The sequence below is a fragment of the Cinclus cinclus genome, chromosome 17 (assembly GCF_963662255.1).
Source record: "Cinclus cinclus chromosome 17, bCinCin1.1, whole genome shotgun sequence".
NCBI lineage: Eukaryota > Metazoa > Chordata > Aves > Passeriformes > Cinclidae > Cinclus > Cinclus cinclus.
The window spans coordinates 11,466,673-11,487,135 of NC_085062.1; the positions used below are offsets into that span (position 1 = coordinate 11,466,673).

At 38.4% G+C, this 20,463-nt stretch overlaps 1 protein-coding gene across 2 annotated transcripts in view; it reads left to right on the forward strand.

The window, feature by feature from the left end:
- SPECC1L (sperm antigen with calponin homology and coiled-coil domains 1 like) overlaps positions 1 to 20,463 on the forward strand; it is a 62,867-nt gene that overhangs the window by 24,135 nt on the left and 18,269 nt on the right. For both annotated transcript variants that reach the window (XM_062504649.1, XM_062504650.1), the window contains 8 exons: positions 4,795 to 4,868; positions 5,357 to 5,532; positions 6,657 to 6,823; positions 8,458 to 8,549; positions 13,398 to 13,488; positions 15,368 to 15,451; positions 16,615 to 16,771; positions 20,162 to 20,264. In XM_062504649.1, the coding sequence (XP_062360633.1) occupies positions 4,795 to 4,868; positions 5,357 to 5,532; positions 6,657 to 6,823; positions 8,458 to 8,549; positions 13,398 to 13,488; positions 15,368 to 15,451; positions 16,615 to 16,771; positions 20,162 to 20,264 (944 nt within the window). The remainder of the gene's footprint in view (positions 1 to 4,794; positions 4,869 to 5,356; positions 5,533 to 6,656; positions 6,824 to 8,457; positions 8,550 to 13,397; positions 13,489 to 15,367; positions 15,452 to 16,614; positions 16,772 to 20,161; positions 20,265 to 20,463) is intronic.

A 20,463-nucleotide genomic window follows, 5' to 3' on the forward strand; every position in this document is an offset into this window, starting at 1 on the left:
TTAATTATCTGCCTAGCAATACCTGGTTACAAGGCAGCTCTGATTTTTAGATGCTTCTGCTTTGTGGGTGCAAGCCAGCTGTCAGGTATTTAATTTTGACTGGTGAAAATTCAGGCAGACAAGCCTCTGCCAGGGGAGAAATTCTCAACAAAAAATTGCAACAGTTTTTTTATTACCCATTGGTCTTGAAATAGTTTGGGAAATTCATCTGTGATGTGATCCTTTGGGGGGGAATCAAGCTGTTTTAGTTGTATGCTGGAAGGAGAGTGGCATCTAGTGGCAGTAAGAAAGGATGGCACCCGAAGGATTGTATAAACTTTAGAAAGTGTGTTTTTTCTGACAGTTTGAAAACTCTGTTGATATTGGGTTCATAGTTAAACCTCTTACAGGAGTTTTTTTTTTTGTGGCAGTCTCTAAGTACTGACAGCCTAGAACATCGTGAAAAATCTGGACTTAGAGGTAGTACCTACAACATTTAAAATATAGAATTATAAATACAAAATGGAAAATTATAACTTAAAGATTTTACTAAAGACATACTTTATACTTAGGAGAAAGATGCCTCATAGATGAGGTGGTGAGTGTTCATTCAGTTTAATGATTAATCAACACAAATAGTGATGTAGGAATGGGAACAGTCCAAGCACTGGTACTTAGAACATGCTTCACTGTGGGCTTTTCAGACACCCAAAAGAGGCACAAGGAGCCTACAGTGGAACATTTTTCACAACAATCTGGGTATTGAGCTGTCACATTTTAGCTGTTAATATGTCTGCCTGCAGAAACAGGGATCTTTGATGTGTGCAGCAGGATGCAAATTCCACTGATGAAAAACCCACAGTATGTTCCTGACACCCATCCAGATGTGGTGAGAGCTGCAGCTGAGCTCACTGCTGATGGCATGAGGAGTTTTAAGCATAATGCTTAAAGGGCCTGGAGGAGAAACCTAATGAGGAGCAGCTGAGGGCACTTAGTTTGTTCAGCCTGGAGGAGACTGAGGGGAGACCTCCTTGTAGTCTTCAGTCCCTGCTCTCTGTGACTGCTGACAGGACTTGAGGAAATGGCTGGAGCTAAGTCGGGGGAGGTTTAGGTTGGATACCAGGAAAAGGTTCTTCACTCAGAGGCTGGTTGGGCACTGGAACAGGATCTCCAGGACAGTGGTCACAGCCCCAAGGCTGCCAGAGCTCCAAGTATGTTTGGACAATGTCTCAGGAACAGGGTGGGATTGTTAGGGTGACCTGTGCACGGCCAGGATTTGGACTTGATGATCCTGGTAGATCCCTTCCAACTAAAGATATTCCATGATTCTATTGTACGTAAAAAGTCTAAGAAATATTAAAATAATCTGTATGTTTTATAGCCTCCCTGCTGTGCTGAGCTGAAACAGGCAGTGGGGAGGGAAGGGCAGGCACTGGGGAAGGCTGACTGCACTAGATGGCGTGTTCCCTCTGAGTTTCACTTCTGACTCCCAAAAACTTGCAGTAGTCAGGTAGCCCAGCTGTCACATTAGTCATCTGCAGTAACTAAGGGGGAAACAGAAACCTATTATTCTCCCAAGCAGTTACTAAGAGTTTGTGGGGAAATTTTTTCCAGAAAAGTTTGACTCCTGATGTGTAGAAAATGTGTATTTGTAGGTTATCTTGCCATTTCTCAGAGGTTTCTTCTGAAGCACAAAAATAGTCCTTGCTTGTTCTCTTAGCACAGGTGCATGTATGTTCTGCTGGTCTGTAACTATGTAAGTCAGTAAATATTTAGGACAGGGGTAGGTGAGCTAGAAGGTGGATATATTTAATGTTCAGTGAATAGTTCTTTTATGGAGCTGACAGTTTTAATTCTGCTATATCTCATTTGAAAAGGATCTTGACAGCAGTTATGAAATTAAGTGTTTACATTACCATATTTAGACCTTTTCTAACAAAGCGTTGGAAAAGTCAATAGGATGTTCATTTTTTCTATTTTTTTTTTTACATTTTTAGTACTTTTTTTTTAAGCTAATGGTGGATCCTTAAAAATCACCTTTCTTGTTGTATAGACATCTTGTCTGACATGAGCTCAAAAGCAAGATTGCTCTACAAATTGCCTGAGCTTTGGTATTTGTACCCAGTGCCTCTCCCTTACAGAAGGAAGCTGTAGTTCTTCTACTGCTCTATGTGATTATGCTGGGATAGCCATTTCTGTGCTAAAGAATCAAAATGCTCTCCCAGTATGAGGCATGCCTGTGTAACCAGTGCAAACACTGTGAATGCCCATTGTGGAATTGCCTGTGTCAGAATTACTTGATGTAATGTCCCTTTCCAGGAACTGTCATTTTTCTGAAACTACTGCACGTCTGAATATTGTTAGTATTTTTTCCCTTATTTTTCCCCAGAAACTATTGAAATTAAACAACTGAATGTTGATATGCATTTTTATTCAATAGTGATATTTACTAACTGCTAGCTATATTATAATTAGTAAAAAAATGCAGATACAGAACATTGTGATACCTTTTCTCTGGTAGCCTTACAAAACTCTTCCTCTCAGCCCTAGTTGTAAAGGTTTTCTTTACCATTTGTAGTCTGCATGTCCCATATTTTTTTTTCTTTTTTTTTTCTGCTTCTTAAGTAGAGGCAAGGTCTTGTCAAACTGTGGCTTAAATCAATATAATTTTGTGAAATGGAGATGTAGTTGGATCCTGCAGTAAAACACGAGCTTGCTGATTTGCCATTTTTGATTATCCTATTCATTCATCCATCAGAAGAGTCTCCTTGTTCTTCGTTTGCCCTAACGTGTAGTTACTTTTTCTCTTATCTCAGTCTTCTTTGTTGTCTGGGATCCTTAAAAGGAGAATGGATAATGGTAGAAGTACCTGTCCTACCATACTGAAGATCCAGGCACACAGAGTTGGGAAGGGTTTGTGTGTGTTAGAGAAGAATGTGGAGTTTGCAAGGATGCAGAAAAGAAAGATGCCACATGGCAGCCTCTAGGTATTTTGACTCCTTAAATTTTCAGGCTGTAGTTGGTGGAAAAGGTGAAATCATTTACATTAGTCATAATTTCTCACTGCATTTCAGATTCAGTTGCAATTTGGTGGGGGTATTTTTAATCTCCTTGGTTGACTGGGGAGGAGAGAGAGCACTGTTTGCAACAACTGTTGTAAACTGCTCTTTACTATTTATGGTACCTGCAGAATATTCAGACCATTGTGTTTTACTTCAAAGCATAAATACACTAAAATTTAATGGTGCGTTTCATAACTCACAGAAGCTCAAAACAATGGCACTACACAAGCTTTAACTGTGGGTGCATTTATGGTTTCTGGTTTGTGGTTATTTTTAGACAGCTTGCTTTTAGTAGTACTGCAAATTTTGTTTTTAAAAACATTTTTTTTCTTTGAACTGTTTTAGAAGTGAAAATGAACATTGACTTGACTTGTTCCAAAATGTATTCAAAGGAAAAAGTGGGGGGAGCACATTTTATAACTTTGGCCTAAAGCTGGCCTCCTAGTTCTGAATTTAGCTCGAACAAGTTGTGCATAAAGAGACAAGCTAAAAATTGGAGGTCTTTGCTTAAGTAGCATGGTAGCATGAGATTTGAGTGGCCCACCCTGTAGGCTTATCTTCAAAGCTTAAAGATCAGCTGGGTGCAACTTAAAATGGGCACTCTTGCAAGGAGGAGATAAATACAGAAGTATCTGTCTATTTTTAATGTTCCAGTTTTTCCAGGTTTGAAAGGTTATCATGTTTTCAGGCCAGCTGAGGTTTGTATGATTCTTGTAAAGAAATTAGCTGTGACTTAAAAAGTCCCTGTACTTGGGGCTGTTGAGGAAGGTTTTGTGTATTGAGCAGCCTGAAGGTATTAGGCACCTTCAGTTCATGTTGTGGAAAGAGCATTGCTAATATACAAGAAAAAATATTTGTTTCCAGCCCGTGTTGGGATAATGAACCTGAACAAAAAATGCATTTAGTCAGTTTATCTATCACCTTTACAGTTTTGACAGTCAAACGGTGCTGTAGGAATAAAACATCCTGGGCTCCAAGGATCAGTGAAGTAACACACGGTTAGAAATTTCTGCTGTGTTCTTCATTAGTTGCTTGGTTTTAAGAATGGAGTAATCAATCACATTGTCCTTGTGTATTGAATAAAGTCACAAATGAATAATAATTGCAGTAGCCAGTCTGTCAGACGCCACACAGGAGCTGCTGGTGATCAGGCTGTGAACCCTTTTGTGTCACTGCTGACAGATTTAGGGGACCCTCTCTCTCATAACACGAGCTCACAGACTGTTTGGCCTTCTGCTGTAAATATAGTTTGCTTTGACCTCAAACAGTAGCTTGATAGACAAGAATGTCAGATTCTTGGGGACATGAGTTCAGTTGTATCCCTGTGGAAGGCATGTCTGTGAGTGTTATGTCAGCTGCTTTGTGGCAGGAATTAAACTGTGAATCAAAAGGCTTTGTGTAGCTGCAGCTTATGTTTGAGGAAGGAAAACCCCCAGACATCCATGTTTTAGCTCCTTTCATGTTAAATTGCCTACTTTGCTATTGCTTTGTCGTTTTAGTATTGTGATTTGGGATTTGTATAAGAATTGAGGTTGCTTATGCTGCTCCCCTTGCCAGTCACTGAGGAGTGTGTACCTATTAACACCCTTGGCAAATTATTCCTTCTCATACTATGTTTCTTCAGATGTCTTTGGTTATAAAAATGTCTTCTCTGAGTAAGTCTTTAGAAACATTTGCAGGTCTTTTCAGTTACTCGTTCTTAAGTAAATAAATCTCTGACTAAGATCTTACAGGGAATTTAATTTTTTTCCAGATACAGTTAAAAAACTTCAGGATCAAAAGCATGACATGGAAAGAGAGATCAAGAATCTTCACAGGAGACTCCGGGTAGGTAAAAACCAAAAAAGTCAATAAAGTGTAAGCTTAGAATGTCCCAAGACCAGCATATGAAATTGTGGAAATATTATATCATTCAATACAATGCCAATAGAATAATTATTTTTGAAAGACAGGCATAATTAGAATATATTTACTAACCTACAGACACTAAACAATGCAAAAAATTTCTCAGTGTCACAACAATAAGATGTTGGGCTAAGGAGAAAACGTTCCTGTGTATTTTGATGTGGAGTTTAATATTAAATATTTTTCTTCTCCACTTTGGAGATTTTATTTGTCTCCAGAAAAGAAATTAATGACTGTCAAAGTCTAGTTATTTCCAGCAAAACCTCTTCAATTTAACTTGTGAGTTAGGCCGTGCCTAACACTGGACAAGTGCCTCTGTGGTTCCTGTAAACCGTTTCCTTTAGCAGCATAGGAAAACTATGAATAATAAGGATAACTTTTGTTTTTAACTTCCAAATTCATGCTTGCAGGAGGAGTCAGCAGAGTGGCGTCAGTTCCAGGCAGACCTGCAGACTGCAGTGGTTATAGCCAATGATATCAAGTCCGAGGCCCAGGAGGAGATCGGGGACCTGAAGCGCAGGTTGCACGAAGCGCAGGAGAAAAACGAGAAGCTCACCAAGGAGCTGGAGGAGATAAAGTCCCGCAAGTATGCAGCTGACAGCAGGGGTAGTGCTGGTCTCTTGCAGCACAGGGGCAGTTTTGGAAATCCAGTTTCTTAATTATTGAGGCTACAGAAGTTTGTAAATGCTCTATCTGTGGGGATTCGCATTTCAGCGAGCTGCTTTATGCTGCTTCCAGTGGTCAAAATAGGTACACTTACAACAGCAGTATTTAATCCAAGTAAAAAAGTATTATATTATTATGAAGTATTTAATTTTATTTAATGTGTACTTAATCCACCCATGGTTTTACAAAACCAGGTTGTACTGGAGGATTTTTACAGTTTGATGGCTAAAGTTTATTTTCATTCCCACAGTGTAAAAAACAAGCAGTGTTGGCTTTTTGTGCCATCATTAACATTTCTTATTAGCAGCCAAGGCTTTTGGTGTGGTTAAAAACACAGCTGGGTTTTTACCTGAGAAGAAACCTTCATCTAGTTCTGCATACAGCTTATACTGTTTTCTATCCACTGATAATTACAGTTGCTTTCTATATGAAAACAAAACCAATCCAAATTGTGATTTATTGTGGTTTGAATTAGGTGCTCCAGATATTTAGAACCTGAGTTATATGTCTTTAAAAAGTATTCAGGTCTTCAATAGGAACATCTTGGACAGCACCATTTGATTCCTGACTACATTGCCTCTAGGGGTCAGATATGTATATAGCTTACACTAATGATGTTTGGGATGTGTATGTATAAGACAATTGTATACCAGAAATATATTCTTACCTCCTTAGTATTAAATTGTTTTCTATTTATTCAGGTGGAAACCCCCCCCCCCCCCCGGGATTATTACTTTCATGTGGAATGATGAAATCCTTAATCTCAACTTTCTCCATTTGTGTGTGTGAGACAGGAATTAAGATTTACATCAAATACTGATTTGATAGACTTTTTTTACCAGATGCTGAGCTCTGTTGCTGACAAATAGTAAGAACTTACAGTGAAAATTTGGGTTGATAACCTATTTCTGTATTACAGTGGTTGATGTAATGACCCATTTGGGCCATAGATTTTAATTCAGCTTCAATTTGTGTTGATTTTTGGAAGACTTTGCTTGTTAAAACGTTTTTAAATACCCTAAATGAGCAGCACATTGACTTCAGGCAGGAAGAAGAACGTGGTCGAGTGTACAATTACATGAATGCAGTAGAGAGAGATTTGGCAGCTCTGAGACAAGGAATGGGCCTGAGTCGCAGATCCTCCACCTCCTCAGAGCCAACTCCCACTGTGAAAACACTCATCAAGTCCTTTGACAGTGCCTCCTCCCAGGGTGAGTCCCACCAGCCAGAGCAGCAGCTGCTCCAAGCTGCCCCTCTGCATGTGTTACGTGGCCATGTCTGGTGGCTCACCTAGCCCAGAGGCAAACTGCTTTATCCTGTCATGACCTCCAGCTGATGGCTGAAGCAAGCCAACCCCAGCTGGATTGCAGAACAGATTGCTCACTGCAGTTAAGTGCAAGCATCCTTTTTTTGTCTTGTCTTTATTTTTCTCTTTGCTGTCGCATTGCCAGTGACTCATATGCTGGATGCTTTGATTCAGTGCTCCTGTATATTAGAAATACATAAACACATATGACACATAATTATAGCTGGGAGTACAGCTGATTTCAGCCTGATTATTAAAATGTGAATTTAATGTACCAAATTAAGCATTTTAAAAGCCATGTAATAGCTAGAGCTGAGTTTATTTCTTTTAATAACTTATATCTTATGCTGAGAGCTCTGATGACAGTTAAAAGTAAGATCTAGCCAGTATCACCTATTGAAAGATATAGGAGATATTTTCTAAAATGAAAGAAGTCTCACTCTGGAAACAATGGACTTTACTGTGATTCTGATTGTGGAAAGAAGTGGTGTACTTCTGTATAGGTGACCAGAATAAGGAGCCCAAGTAATTATTCTGAAATGAGAAACACTTGGGTTTCACCTTTAACTGCTAATGAGGCCTTGTATGCATTAAAATATTTCCCTTGCCAGGTCTTTGAGTTTTGACTTTCATGTCCAACAGAGTCACTGTAAGTCTCGTGTAAAAAGGCTTGGTCTGAAGAGACAGTACAGTACTGTGCACTGCAAAGCTGCTTTTCACTGCTTAGAACCAGAAGTTTAAGATACAGAACCATCTCTGTTTTTTAACCATTCTATAAATGCTTCTCTTTCCATGCTTCCTTGTTTTGTTCATGGGTATTTACAGTTTTTTACTTTTCTAGTGTTAATTTAGAAAGCTTTTTTAGTGTGATACTGGAGGAAGGTGCTTTCTTGCCACAGTTAGTTTAGTTAAATGATGAATCCCTTCTCCCTTCTTTGGAATCTTTTTTTTCAAGCTAGTATCTGCCTTCTACTTCAGCACTCATGTCTAATCATGTTGTTAAATCATCAGATTGCTGATTCACCAATTTAGAAATTTTCTGTTTTCATGCCTTTCTTTCTAAAAATGTTACTTGTTTAATTCCAAAATTTAAGATATATAATAATCTAGTGCTTGTGGACTTTGATTAGAAACTAGAAAGAAGAAGCAGGTGATATAGTTTATCTTTCTTGTATTACTGGCAGAGCAAGGAGCCTGCTGCTATCTCTTTAATTGTCTGAAGATCAGAGAACTAGTAATGCCATGATTTACATCTGCCAAGGTAATAGTATCCTGCACCTTAGCCTTGTCCACCCCCAGCAAACTCAGGCTTTTACCATGGATGATAGAAAGACAGCAAATGAAGGTAATTGCAGGGGAGTAAACGTGTAGGCATACTTTCAAATGACTTTTCAGTCAATTGCTCATTGAAATTCTGAGAGTGTGATCTGGTGAAACTAGTAATGTAAAGTACAAGGTGAGGGTTGGCTTCAGCAGTCTCCTGTTGCACTGCAGAACAGTGTCATGCTCACGATGGCTTCCTTTCCATGTTCCTCCTAGTTCCAAGCCCTGCTGCTGCCACAATTCCTCGCACTCCCCTGAGCCCAAGTCCCATGAAAACTCCCCCAGCTGCTGCTGTATCCCCTATGCAGGTGGGTGTTTTATGACTGCACTTAATCCTTCTCTGTGAAGAAAGATTGTGTAAAACTATAGGTGGTAACATACAAATATTGGCTGACTTGCTGGGGAAATAATGATAAAATATTGCCTTAAGTAAGTGATTACTGAACTGTTCAGTCTAACAAGTCTTTCACTGAGAACCACGTTGGAAATTTGGAAGTCCTTGTTAAATATTCGCAACCATTGCTATTCCTGTGCTATTAAAAAGCATGGGAGGAAGACTTTATTTGCATTCCTTAGTTTTAGAGTTGCTGTTTGTCAGTTCTTAGTCCTGTGCCTGGCAGGGAAACAGCAGTAATCCCCTTTGGCAGTGGACTAAAGTCAGTGCAGAATCTGTCAGCAGTCATCAGTGTAAATGCATCTTTCAATGCAGGCCTGATGAGGAAGGGTTGAAATAACTGCAGATTTTTGATCTTTGTTTATTTTGCGCTGGCAGAGTTTGGCCAGTGGGTGATGGTGCTGTGTATTTTGTGCTGAGCTCTCTGAAGCTTTGTCCTTTTGCTGCAGCAGCCTGGGTGCACTGAGATGGCATTGTCAGGACTCTGATGTTCAGCTTTGTAGATCTTTACTGGTTTTATTATCTCACTTGCTGTGTGAAGTGAGATTTTGGCAGAAGCCAACAAGTATAAGGACAAAGCAGATGGGACCAGATGCAAAAAGAAAAAAAGAATGTACTTTGTTTTACTCCTTTAGTATCCATAATTCTTCTGTTGCCTTCAAGATACTGCTATCCAGAAGTTCCAAAACTTGATTTTCACTGTAGGCCAGTGTGTAATGATTTAGTAATAGCATTCTCTCTGCCTGAACTGAGGACTCTGTAGCCATATTAGCTTTTAGTCCTCAAGGAACAATACCTGGAACAGACTGGCTGTTCTCCTGTTCTCAGATTAGTGCAGCTTTTATTCATTTAAGAGTGAATTTCATAAAACAAATAGATAGCCTTAAAGCAAAAAGAAGGAATTAAATGGTTTTTTTGGAGAGCTTCTGCTGCTTCTTGTGGTTCAGTCACTCTTGACAGCAGTTTTCTAAATTAGTGCAATGTGACGAGTTCGCTGACAGATGCTTTGTTCCTATTGATCTGTCTTTATATTTCTGTTTATTTCTGCAGTCTTGTAGGAGGAGGTAGACTTAATCTCATGTTCCAAAGAGCTGAACCAGACCTTTGGCAGACAGAAGGCTTTTTTGGTGAAGCCTAAGGCTTATCTCACTTTATTTACCTGTAAATTAACCACGAACCAAAGTAATCTCAGAATACTGTAAAGCTGCTCCGGTTTACAGCTTGATCTGCCAGAATTACTTGAATTTTTAATTCAGCTTCTGGTATAGACCCAAGTCATTAACAGCTGGATAGTCATTAGTGGGAAACATTGCCTGAAAAACAAAGAGAAGGGTGTGTAAATGAAAACAGCTTCTATTGTCTTTCTGAAGATAGGTGGTTTTCTTCAAAGTGCTTGTAATTATCCAGAAGGCAATTGGATTTCATGACCTCAGTTATGTGAATATTTTCTGCTCAAGAGAGAAGGGGGTTGAGTTTTCTTTATTTTCATGTTGCTGCCTCATTTTCTACTGTTGTTCTATGTCATTTTTTAAAATATTTTTGTTTGTGCTCTCTTGCAATTGAAAAACAAGATTTTAATAAGTAATCACAATGTGAGCTAGCCTATTGGCTCCCACCTTATAGAAGTGTCCCCAGTTTGAAAGACAGGTGTCTGTTATAGAAGACAGAAGCCTCCCTTGGATTGGAGAATGTAAACCCCCTCCCTCTGAATTATTATAATTTTGAAATTAAGGGGCTCTCAGGCAAAGATATGAGGGTAGGAATAACAGTTCTTTACTAGTATGTGTAACAAGTAGTTAATGTTTCTTATCAACTTATTGCATAAATTCTATAGGTAAGAAGGAACAAAAGAAAAGAAACTTAACCCCCAACAAGAAGTCATCTATGGTTTAAGGTCTTTGAGGAAAGGTGGATCTCTGTATGGGTGTTGCAGTGTTTATTATCATTAATCTTGGTTGCTTTTAAATGCTGTCATAGGGGAAATACTTACATGGGCACCTACTGAGAATCTGGCACAGTGTTGATACTTCCATAAGGTGGATTGGTTGCAAAAATTATTGTCCAAGTACCGATGCAACAACCATGTGCTTTGTCTTTGGACCGTGTCATGAATTTCCTCAGTCTTGAAGGGTTTTTGTTTGCTTGGTTTGTTTTTCTTTACAACTGTGTGTGTATGTATAATGACATCAATTCTTGGATATATTTTGCAACTCAAAACAAACAAATAAAACCCTTTTTGGCTTCAGGTCCAAGCCTGCAGTGGAGCATAGCTGTGTTTTACTATGGCTCTTAGCAGTACTGCAGAACAATTTAGGAAGAGAGGTATGAAAAGAATGCTCTTCAGAATGTGAAAACAGCCCAGCTGGATTAGCCCAAAGCTTAGCTGGTCTGGTATGCCACTGGGAGTGACCAAAGCAGATGCCTAGGGAGGAATATAAGGACAAGGGAGTCTATCTGGTGTTTCCCCTGGGTACTTTCTTTTTCTGTTTTGTAGCTGGAGGACTCTGTGAAACAGATGTGTTTTCAGATTTACAGGTTCATTGAATGTCTTGGTTTGTTTGGAGTGTATAATCTTCCAGGGTCCGAGCAATTTAGTGTCAAAGACTTCCTATATCTTAACTAGTCAATCTGTGAAAACCTGTGTTTGTTCTGCAATTGCCATGTGTGGGTGCAATGGCATGAAGTGCAAAGTGATTGGGAGGAGGTATCTGGATAGTGGTGATGGTCATGCTTCCTTCCATAGCTGACAACAGACACAAGGATGATGAGTCAGAAGCCAAATACTTGGAGTTGAAGCAATTAGTTCATCCTGCCAGAGTTCTCCTGCAAATTTAAAGCATGTCCCAGATACCTGTGCACTGCTACATAGATGAAGGCAGGTGAAAATAGATGAACATCAGTTGGTCCATGTTGCTCTGGTTTGTAGTGCATCAGTCACTGTGCTACTGCTGGTAGCTGTGAGGTATGGAATGAGGAACTAAACACTGCAAGGCAGCCCTGCCTGCAGTGCCAACAGGAGCAAAGAGACAGCCAGTTTGCCAAGACCAATATGCAGCAAGTCATCAGCTGAGTGATACAGCCACTTTGTGACAATTTTCATAAAAGGTGTTTATTTTTAAGGGCTAAAGGTACATGGTTATATGTATGTATATGTACACACCTGTGTTTCTTAGCTGAAGCTCTATACTCCTCTGTCTCTGTAGTGCCAGTCCCAAAGCTAACCAAAATTAAGTATTTTTATTTTAGCCTCATTATCTCTTTTAGCTGTTTCCTGAGATGGGGAGATGGAATGAAATGGCTCACTTTGGTACAGTTCTTGTCCTTTAGTTAGGATTTTTTTTTTTTTTAAGTAGGTGATATAAGTGTGAAATACCAGCTCTTAGGAGAAGCTGTTGTGAGCATTTCTGTGCATTGCTCACAGTCACTTTCACCTGCACATCTAAAGGTATAATCTTTGTCATGTATGTGCAGGATATTGGATATATGAAGTGACAAAATTCTTCATGCTGTACATTGGCAGTTGTTCTCTTCATTTGATTTCTAGCACAAAAGCATAACTCTAGTTTGACTCTGATGAATAAGTAGCCCTGTAATCCTGCCTGTGCTATGGGATGCTGTAAAGTATATACTGTTAAATTGTTTTAATCGTATTTCTAGATTTGTTTGTCTTGGCTACATAATTTGGCATGAAAAACACCTGACCTTTAGTAACTTATGGGCATAAGACTCATTTAACCTTGGGTCAGATGGAGATCTGAGTTTTCATGATAAACACATTAGTGGACTGATTATGATTAAATATTGGAATCTAATAGAGAGGACAGGGTGAATAAAGAATGAACTATAATTTGCAATAAGCTCTTTGAAATGATTAATTTGAAATAATAGTGGGCGATCTTCCATGAGTCTTCAGCAACTGAATCTGTTTCAGTAACTCTAGGGGTAATTATTGCTTTGTACAGTTCACTGTGTGAGAATGAAATGCTTATTTTAGTCCTATTCAGTGCTTGCTGAATTGTGTGTAAAAGCCATATATTGCTAAATATTTATATAAAACTTGAAAACAAAATGCTCAATTCTTAGCTCTTTAGAGGACAACAAAAATTAAAGTGACCTGAGAAGGCAAAAAAAAAAAATTGTGTTTTATTACATCTTCAACAAATAATAAAATATGTCTCTCCATTTGTTCCCAGAACATCTCAGTTAAATATGTGGGGACAAAAGCTCTTGACATTCTAAATAAACCCCATTTTTTCAGTAGTGTTTTTCTTAGCAAAGAGTACTTTGGGTCACTGTTCCCATTACACCATTCTCCCAACTTTCCAGATGAGACACAAAGCTGTAAAGGCTTATATTAATAACACAAATCTTGCACTGAAACATTGGCTTTATATAGGGAATTCTGTTGGTTTAAATAAACACATCAATTTTTAACCAGAACAGGTTTGTTCAAGCAAAATATAAATGAAAGTGAGAATTAATATGAAAACTGCAAGAGCATTCACAGCCTTAGTTTTTAACATTGGTCTCTGAGGAACAGTTTAAAGAAGTAAATATTACAGGATCAAGGCCTAGTCAGATTGACAAAAGTAAAGATTTATAAAGTAAAGGAGGAAAAATTTTCAAAGGTTCCTTATTTTTGTCATTCTTTAAAATTTGTAATAATGTCATATCTGAATTTCTAAAGTTGATTCTGCAATTCCACTTTTTTCTTTTTTTTAACCTTCCAGTTATGTCTGACTCAAGTATTTTTCCATTTCAGAGGCATTCCATAAGTGGCCCAATCTCAGCTTCAAAACCCCTTGCTACACTGACAGACAAAAGACCAAGCTATGCAGAAATTCCTGTTCAAGGTACTGATTCAAGTTCATTTAAACTTTTGGTTTAGCACTGCTGTTGATAGTTTCTGTAAAAAATCAGTATCCAAAGCACTATCATGTTACATACTTTTTATTATCAAAATATCTTAATAGAATCATGGACTATTTCATGTTTAAGTTCTTTTTACTTGTGTTTCATCACAAGTGGTGATGTAACATAAAGATGCTTTTTTGGATTTCCAACAGAGCCACAGCTGCATGCTGATAACTTGGTATTATTCTGACAAGTTTCACTGTGTGCATAAACTAGGATCACTTATAAAATCAAGATAAGATAATTTCAGGGACATATCTTGCAGCTGTCCCAGATATTACAAATCCCCACCTCTGGGGTTACAGTATTTGTAATTGACTGTGGGCTTTTTAACCCCCCAAAACAAAAGATGGGTGATGGTTGGCATTGTATTGCATGTAGATAATAAAATAAACTTATTAAGTATTGAACCTTCAGGAGCCAGATGAAAAATTGAATGGAATCGAGTGTTGATTTATCTATTTCCCAATATTCCCCTGTTCTGTGAACTTTGTTTTGTCTCTCAAAACACTGTTCACAATGTGCTCTTCCTGTGAGAATGAATGGCTATCATGTGTTGGGTGTAGCTCTCTGATTTATGCCTGCTTTAGGGGCTTTTTCTGTGTAGATGTTTCTCAAGATAATCCCCATATGACTCCAGGCTGAATATTTCCTCTCGATTTGGTATTCCTGAGGTCTGATGTTTTCTAAAGGGTTGGGTTTTTTTTTTTTTCTGTAGCACTTCATAATAGTCTGTATGTGCCAGATTTCCTTCTTGCTTTTGTTGAATCCATATTGAGGCTATTTGTACAATGCAGCTGCAGTTTTAATTTTAGAAACTTTGATATTTTTAGGAATATTGAAATGCCTTTCCAAGAAGATAATACATGATTCTTTAATTGTTATGGAGTTCAGGGGTAGACATAAGCTAAAGCACAAAATGAATGGTATGTTTTACATGGCTTTTGTGATTTATTTCAAATCAGTGAATGCAGGAACAGGACAGCCAGACAGAATTCCTGTTTACAGCCATACAGATGTATTTTTAATGTATTTCACCAGCAGTGTATGTTTCTTATGTCACATTTTCAATTAATGAATGGGGTTTCACTTTTCTTAATCCTTGTTTCCATGAGGTTTTATATTCAAATTACTCTTAATGTTTCTAGTAGGAGTATGTAAACCTTTTGTTTGCAGCTTTTACTTGAAGCAATGTTTCATAATAGGAAATAGCTTTGATTTGTTGCTATAGAAAATTAATTTTGTAGTAGTTTTTTTTTTTTATTACTCATTGGCATTAGGCAGAGCTAATCATGCAATGCAATATGTAAAGGCACCTTTTAGACTCTACTGCAAGGAGGAAGAAAGGAAAAAATGTGTAGTTTTATTTAATAATAAGATGAAACAAACCCCTGAAGCCCAAAAAAATGTCAATCCAGCAAACCAGAGAGGTGGTAAAAAGAAATCACCTTAGGTACAAAGCAATCTGCTTTACCCTTGAACATTGTGAAGGACGTATTGAATATTTTTGGCCATGTGATGAATGGGGTTTCTTTTCTCAGCCTTCTTGTTTAAGGATTTTCTTTTTTATGACCAGGGCAAGTGGATTAGCAAGAGGCTTTAGGACTAAAGGATTTAGGTGCTCATGGTATGTTTTAGTGCACCTCATGGGCAATGGGCAATTTTAGGGCTTCTCCATCCTCCAGATAAAATCAATTGCCCTCCCTAAAACAGCCTGTCTCGGGCACTGGTGGGCAGTATTTGTGACTGAGACCTGAGTGTCTTACATGTGACTGGAATCTTCAGTAATGATGGCCTCCCTCCTTTTTGTTTGTCCAGAACATTTGCTGAGGACATCCTCCACCAGCCGGCCGGCGTCTCTGCCGAGAGTCCCTGCTATGGAAAGTGCCAAATCTATTTCAGGTAATACCATGGCTTTTTGGTCATCAGGAAAATTAGGAACTCTCATTTCAGCCACGTACTTACAGGTCTACTTCGTGATTGGCAAAACCCACAGGTATTGTTCAGTATTGCTGATGCTAGTTGCTGGACATTTGATTTTAACTTTGCATTTAAAAAAAGCCAGACTTGCTAAATACAAGTTTATGCAAGCTGTATATCCTGATGTCTCAGTAGCAGCAGGGGCTTCTAAAAGCAAATCTTTATGAATTATAGCAAAAATAGTGTGATACTGTGAAAATGATGCTTTGTGTACTCTAGGCAGAATTGATTTTAGATTAATAGTTTTCTTTAAAACCCTTGTATTTGAGTAAATGCTTGCAAGTTTTAGATCGTTTTTGTTTGTCTTAAGAACCCAAACTTCTTGAGTCTGGCATTTATAAATTAATGTACTTGCCCCCAGGTCATTAGAAAATAAGTCCCTGATTTATGTAGAGAGTTGAATCTTTGATTTGCACAAACATGAACAGTGGTGACTGAGTATAAAGGCAAACCTGATACTTTTAACTGGAAACTCTGTTGTGTAGAGAACATGCAACAATTCCAAATTTGGTTTTACAGAGTACAATGCTCGTGCTTTCATTTGAAAGAAAAATAATTTCCTTTGACAAAATGAAGCAAACTCTGTGCAATATAGCTGACTGGTCTCAGGTCAACAGTTTGATATTCTTGTTGATGATATTTAATTAATGTCAAGAGCATCACATACATGCCAATTCTTCATTAAAATTAAATAGAAATAAAACAGCTGTCATCTCTAAACTGATTTGGTTTTCTTCTCCCTTAACTACTTGAAGCTTCACAGTGTAACTGTATGGACTAGAGGAAAATAAATGCTTTGATGTTAAAATTCCTTCTCATTCATTAAATCCTTCAAGTGGAAGTAGTGATATTCCACTAAGATACATCCATCAAACTTTCTTTGCTTCAAAATACAGGCATGATCATAAATGTTTCTAGTGCAGTCTAAATCCTTCATATTTCCGAAGTGGAAAGTATCAAGAAAAATGTTTACACCTACTATTAGCTATGGGTTTCTGTGAGTGGTTGCTGAGAGCTTGTCTGAGAGCAAGTTTGAAAGTCTTTATGTTTGCAAATGATAAATGCATGGGCAATTCCCCCCTCAGTGTCTCGAAGAAGTAGTGAAGAAATGAAGCGGGACATCAGTGCACCTGATGGGGCATCCCCAGCATCTCTCATGGCAATGGGTACCACCTCACCACAGCTGTCCCTCTCATCTTCTCCTACAGCATCAGTCACTCCTACAACCAGAAGCAGAATAAGGTAAAAATCCTTTACTGGGGTTAATTCCACAGCTATCTGTCTGCATACCTCTGGTATAAAATGCTGGTGCTGAGACTGCAGGCCCCACACAGTAAAGATCTTCAGTAAGCTGTAAGAGCTTCAGAAAGGCTTTTCTTCAGCTCAGGATCAGGGTTTGTTTTAAAAGTTAGACTAAATGTTAAGCTTTTTAAAGCTTATGAGGTAATACCAGAACTTTATAGTCCACTAGAAAAGCAAGCTAAATCATGTCAGTAAATAATAATACGAGTTCAAAATACCACAATGCCAAATTTGGGAAGTGAGCTTGCAGCACGTGGAGCAGATCATGCAGACTGGCTTGGACCCAGGGAGACCATGATAAACCTTAATTTCTGTAATCCCAGTCGAAGACAAAAAGCACCATGCCCAGGTCTTAATCCCAGACACTGGCAAGTCTTTTTAATAACCATGAGTGAATGGGCCTGGGGTTTTTTTTGTCCCACAGATGGAGTCGTAGTGCAAGTCTGAGCAACAAATGGCCAGACAACCTCCTTTGATTAGTAAGACAAAAGATAAGTCTGTGTTAAATTTAAAACCTTTCCTCTCTGTTGTGCTATCAGGCAGAGGACTTCAAAGTATTTTATCCTCATGTTGTCCAAGTGAAGTATGTCCTCAGCTGTGCTTCATAGATTGGGAAATTGGCAGACAAAGGTTAAATAACTCTGTCAAGACCACTTCTCACAGAGCTTCCTGACAAAGCTTTTGTACAGCACAGAAGTATTAAACCCTTAATGTTCAGAGACACTTGCAATATATATATGAAATTCTAAGGTATTCATGGCTGTGGGTGCTTTTGAAAGTGATTTTCCTGAAATCAGCTGAGATAGGCCTCAGTGCTGCTCTCCTTTTATTGTGCAGAAATGAAACTGAGTTTAATTGTGGGTACTTTACTACCAGCAATTAATGTGTATGTTAGCACCTAAACTTTAATGGAATACATCCAGAAATAAGTTTTAAAAAAACCCTGAAACACCTGTGTATGAACTTTGAACAGGTAATAGTGAGTTGTATGGGTGTCAGTCTACAGACTGGAGCAAATAGTGTGGCATTCCAGGGTGAAACTGTACAGTTACGATTATGAAATCATTACTGTGCTGCCCAACCATTGCCTGCAATGTTCAGTACTACAAAAGACTTCATGGGCTGTGCAGCAGTGGTTGTGTGGCCTTTGGAGCCACTCTGAGTGTTACTGCTGGAGTTCAGTTTGCTACATGATCAGATTTCTCTGTTTTCCCCTACCTTTTTTCTGAAAGTTATTGGAAGATAAACAGTTATTGGTGTCATTCACTAGAACAAATACTTGCAGTTTCCTGTTCCCTCTTCTGGTTGAAACTTCGTTAGCTCTTTGATTTAGAATGCAGTTGACCTAATACGTGAACATGTAAGATTTGTATGTCAAGCCATTTCTCATTGTCTCCATACAATTTAATGCTAATTTATTTTATTCAGCAGTGTTTTCATGACTGTGAGAACCTGATATAAACCATGTGCTCTTGCTGGAATTTGAGAACGGGCTGTACAGCTCCCTCATGGCTAAACATTATGTTTAGTGTAAAGAGATATTTTTGAGTTCTATTGTTGCCCCAGATCTGTGTTCTTCAGTTCTCATAGTGTTGTGTAACCCTCATTATAGATTGAATATGCAATCCCATTGTTATTTGTTTCAATCAGCAAAGGAAAGAATACACCAGTGTAAGTTGTTGATCTTTGTACTGATTCAAGAACTGAAGTACAGCATTTCTTGAAGCATCATTCTGGCTGTGTGCCTACCAAGTTTAGGTACAGTGACCTATTCAGATAATTTATTTCAAATTTAAAATACACAGTTATTGACTTCCTTGTCATGTTAAATCAAGATGAGCAGTTAGGTTTGAAGGCTCAGCATCAAAGATAGCAGCTACTGTTTTGTGTCTGCTGTCCTGCTGGGCATAAATTTTCATGGATATTTCAACAGTTATTTCTAAGTAACTTTGAGATCCTGCCCATCCATATGTCAGTGAAGACTGGCCAAGCAAATTGCAATACATGTACTTAAGATCAGTGCCTTAAAACATTTCCTTGTCTGTTGAGCCACATTCTCTTTTATACATTGACCAAGAGATGCTGGTACATGGAACAGTCTCTGGTGTTCTGTTTGTAGCACACACAGAAGAAGAAATCCACATTCCATGGATGCTTTCTTTTCCCTTTGCAGGAGCTGGAGAATTGTTACCTGAAAATCTGCAGCAGACAATCTACTGATATTATATATTTCCACATTCCACCCCCCTTTCCAGTCACCATATGGACTGTAAAGAACTAAGAGTTGAAGATTCGAGAGTGAATGTTTACAATCCCTATGTCATTTGGGAAATATTCAGAAAGAGTAGCTTAGGTTATTATCTCTGTGAATGTTGTGAAAACTTTGCTTTCATCTGATAGGACTCTTAAAAAATGGCAGATGGGAAGTCTTTGCAGTTCACTGATAGCTATCTTATTTTAATTTTCCAAATGGAGGTTATTAAAAACAAGAACGACTGTTGACACATTGCATGTGTGGTAACTAATATCTGTAATGGTGTAGTATTTGCTCTTTTTGTCAAAGACTTTATATAATATCTATAGAAATACTGAATCATGTAACCAGGCTGCTAAAAAAAAAAAAATTAGCATCTATAATATATTTTTCTTAATCTAAGAATTTATTTCTGAAGCCTGGTAAAGAGATGCCTGTAATGTAAGGTTCATGAAAAATGGCCAACTTAGGTTGTTCTTTTCTTCCACAATCTTTTCTTAAGGAAAAAATTATTTAAGATAGCTTGACAAACTGGAATTGAAATTGACTGCTTTTATTGTGCTAATACATCAAATGGCAGATCAGCCTACATAGATCTCCCCCTTCTTTTTTGAGAACTCCAGGTCTCAGGCAAACGTTCTGTTAATAGCACTGAGCTACTCATATGCAAACTTGTTTCAAGGTGACATTTGTAATCAGCCACAAGATGCAAAAGAGATAGCATCAGTTTATTTTCTTTCTAAATACAAAATAAAGTCACTTGAGTTAGCTTAATGGTTCAGGCTGGAGCTTACCATGTTGTGAGTTTAATTTTTCAAACTCTTAGAAAGAAATATCATTGAGGCGGAAAGATCTAGTGAAAAAAGCTTAAAGGAAAAAACAGGGATGATTTGCTAATGAAAAAATTACTCCAAACTAACTCAAAAGTCTTTTGCAGGTATTCGTGTATGTTCTGTGTTTCAGTCAGATGTGCTGCATCCTGCTACTTTCAGGGTGCCAAGAATTAGTCCTTCTATTTAAGCCTTTATAAATACCTATTTCTGTTGTGTTATAAGCTCTTCTGGCCTTGTTCCTAGGGAAGAGAGGAAAGATCCCTTGTCTGCCCTGGCGAGAGAATACGGAGGCTCCAAGAGGAACGCCCTGCTGAAGTGGTGCCAGAAGAAAACAGAGGGCTACCAGGTACCTGCAGAGCTGGCTGAGCCTGTGCTCAGTGGCTGCCAGGCAGTGGAGCCTGCCCGTGGCACGAGCCAGGCTGCTCCACACCTGACTGCATATTCTGAGTGCCCTGGCATGTCCTGTACCCTCCTCTTAGAACGTGTGTTCCCAGTGCTGCTCCAGCACCAGCAGCTCCTCTGTCACTTTGCTCCACAGCTTTTTC